At 34.9% G+C, this 1,323-nt stretch overlaps 1 protein-coding gene across 1 annotated transcript in view; it reads right to left on the bottom strand.

The window, feature by feature from the left end:
• LOC101858320 (trichohyalin) overlaps positions 1-1,323 on the bottom strand; it is a gene marked incomplete at both ends in the record, with an annotated part of 56,615 nt that overhangs the window by 9,308 nt on the left and 45,984 nt on the right. The window contains 1 exon segment of the mRNA XM_013090136.2: positions 850-1,041. Coding sequence (XP_012945590.1) covers positions 850-1,041 — 192 coding nt within the window.

Here is a 1,323-nt window from a genome sequence, read left to right on the forward strand (position 1 = left end):
ATTGTTAGGCTTATATAATGTAGACAATTGTTAGGCTTATATAATGTGGACAATTGTTAGGCTTATATAATGTAGACAATTGTTAGACTTATTTAATGTAGACAATTGTTAGGCTTATATAATGTAGACAATTGTTAGGCTTATATAATGTAGACAATTGTTAGGCTTATATAATGTGGACAATTGTTAGGCTTATATAATGTAGACAATTGTTAGACTTATTTAATGTAGACAATTGTTAGGCTTATATAATGTAGACAATTGTTAGGCTTATATAATGTAGACAATTGTTAGGCTTATATAATGTAGACAATTGTTAGGCTTATATAATGTGGATAATTGTTAGGCTTATATAATGTAGACAATTGTTAGGCCTATATACTATGTGAGGCCTCGTGGTGAAGTCAGGCACTCGTCAAAATACAATACTGAAATCGAAGAAACAGGCATTTCCCCACCAGTTTTGCAATTTTTATTGAATTTTATGTCTTTTGGCTCAACACCTTTCGTGTCCATATTATAAAAACAAGTTTCAATGTGAATTCTACTGAAAAAACGTTGATCAAAGGCACAAAATGAAATTTTATTGCGTTCAAGACTCTCAACAAATTGAAATTATCAAACTTTGTCGCCATTTTCAAACTTATTTTACCTATGACACACAGAGAACCCATCTTCCTCAATCGTACATATGTCGACTTCTATTGACGATACATGGGAATTTTTTCCAGTGAAAGTAAGGCAAATGAATAAGCTTCCAGATGATGTCAATACCTTCACACGACCAAAAATTTACGAGCGCCTGATTCCATCACGTTGTGAAACATATGACGAATGTATTTTCCTTACCAGCCCGTACTGCCTCGTAGTGCTTTCTTTCCTCCTCCAACTCCCTCTGTGTCTCCTTTTCCTTTTTCTTGTGCTTGCTGGCTTTCTCACTCATCTTTTGGAGCTGCAGACGGAGGTTTTCGTTCTCCTCGTCCATCTCCGATACTCGCCTTCTCATCATCTTAGCTTCTTCCTCGGTAAATTTGAGCTGGTCTGTAAGAGAAATGGGTCGTGGATTATTAACCTTTGTAAAGACACGATATAATAATATATAAGATAAGATAAGATATATCTTTGTTGTCCAGATCCAGGCACATTGTAATTTTTTTTAGCGGCTATAAAATGACAGCTTGCACTGTGTGCTTCCAAGGAAGTTGAAATTGTCTCAGAAGGCTATCAGGTCTACTGTGGTAATAATACACATGTAAAGCTCATAAAGCTTGCTGTTGAGCGGGAATTAGCGCTATACATGATATTATGTTATTAATTAATTAA

The sequence above is a fragment of the Aplysia californica genome, unplaced genomic scaffold, assembly GCF_000002075.1.
Source record: "Aplysia californica isolate F4 #8 unplaced genomic scaffold, AplCal3.0 scaffold01151, whole genome shotgun sequence".
Taxonomy (NCBI): domain Eukaryota; kingdom Metazoa; phylum Mollusca; class Gastropoda; order Aplysiida; family Aplysiidae; genus Aplysia; species Aplysia californica.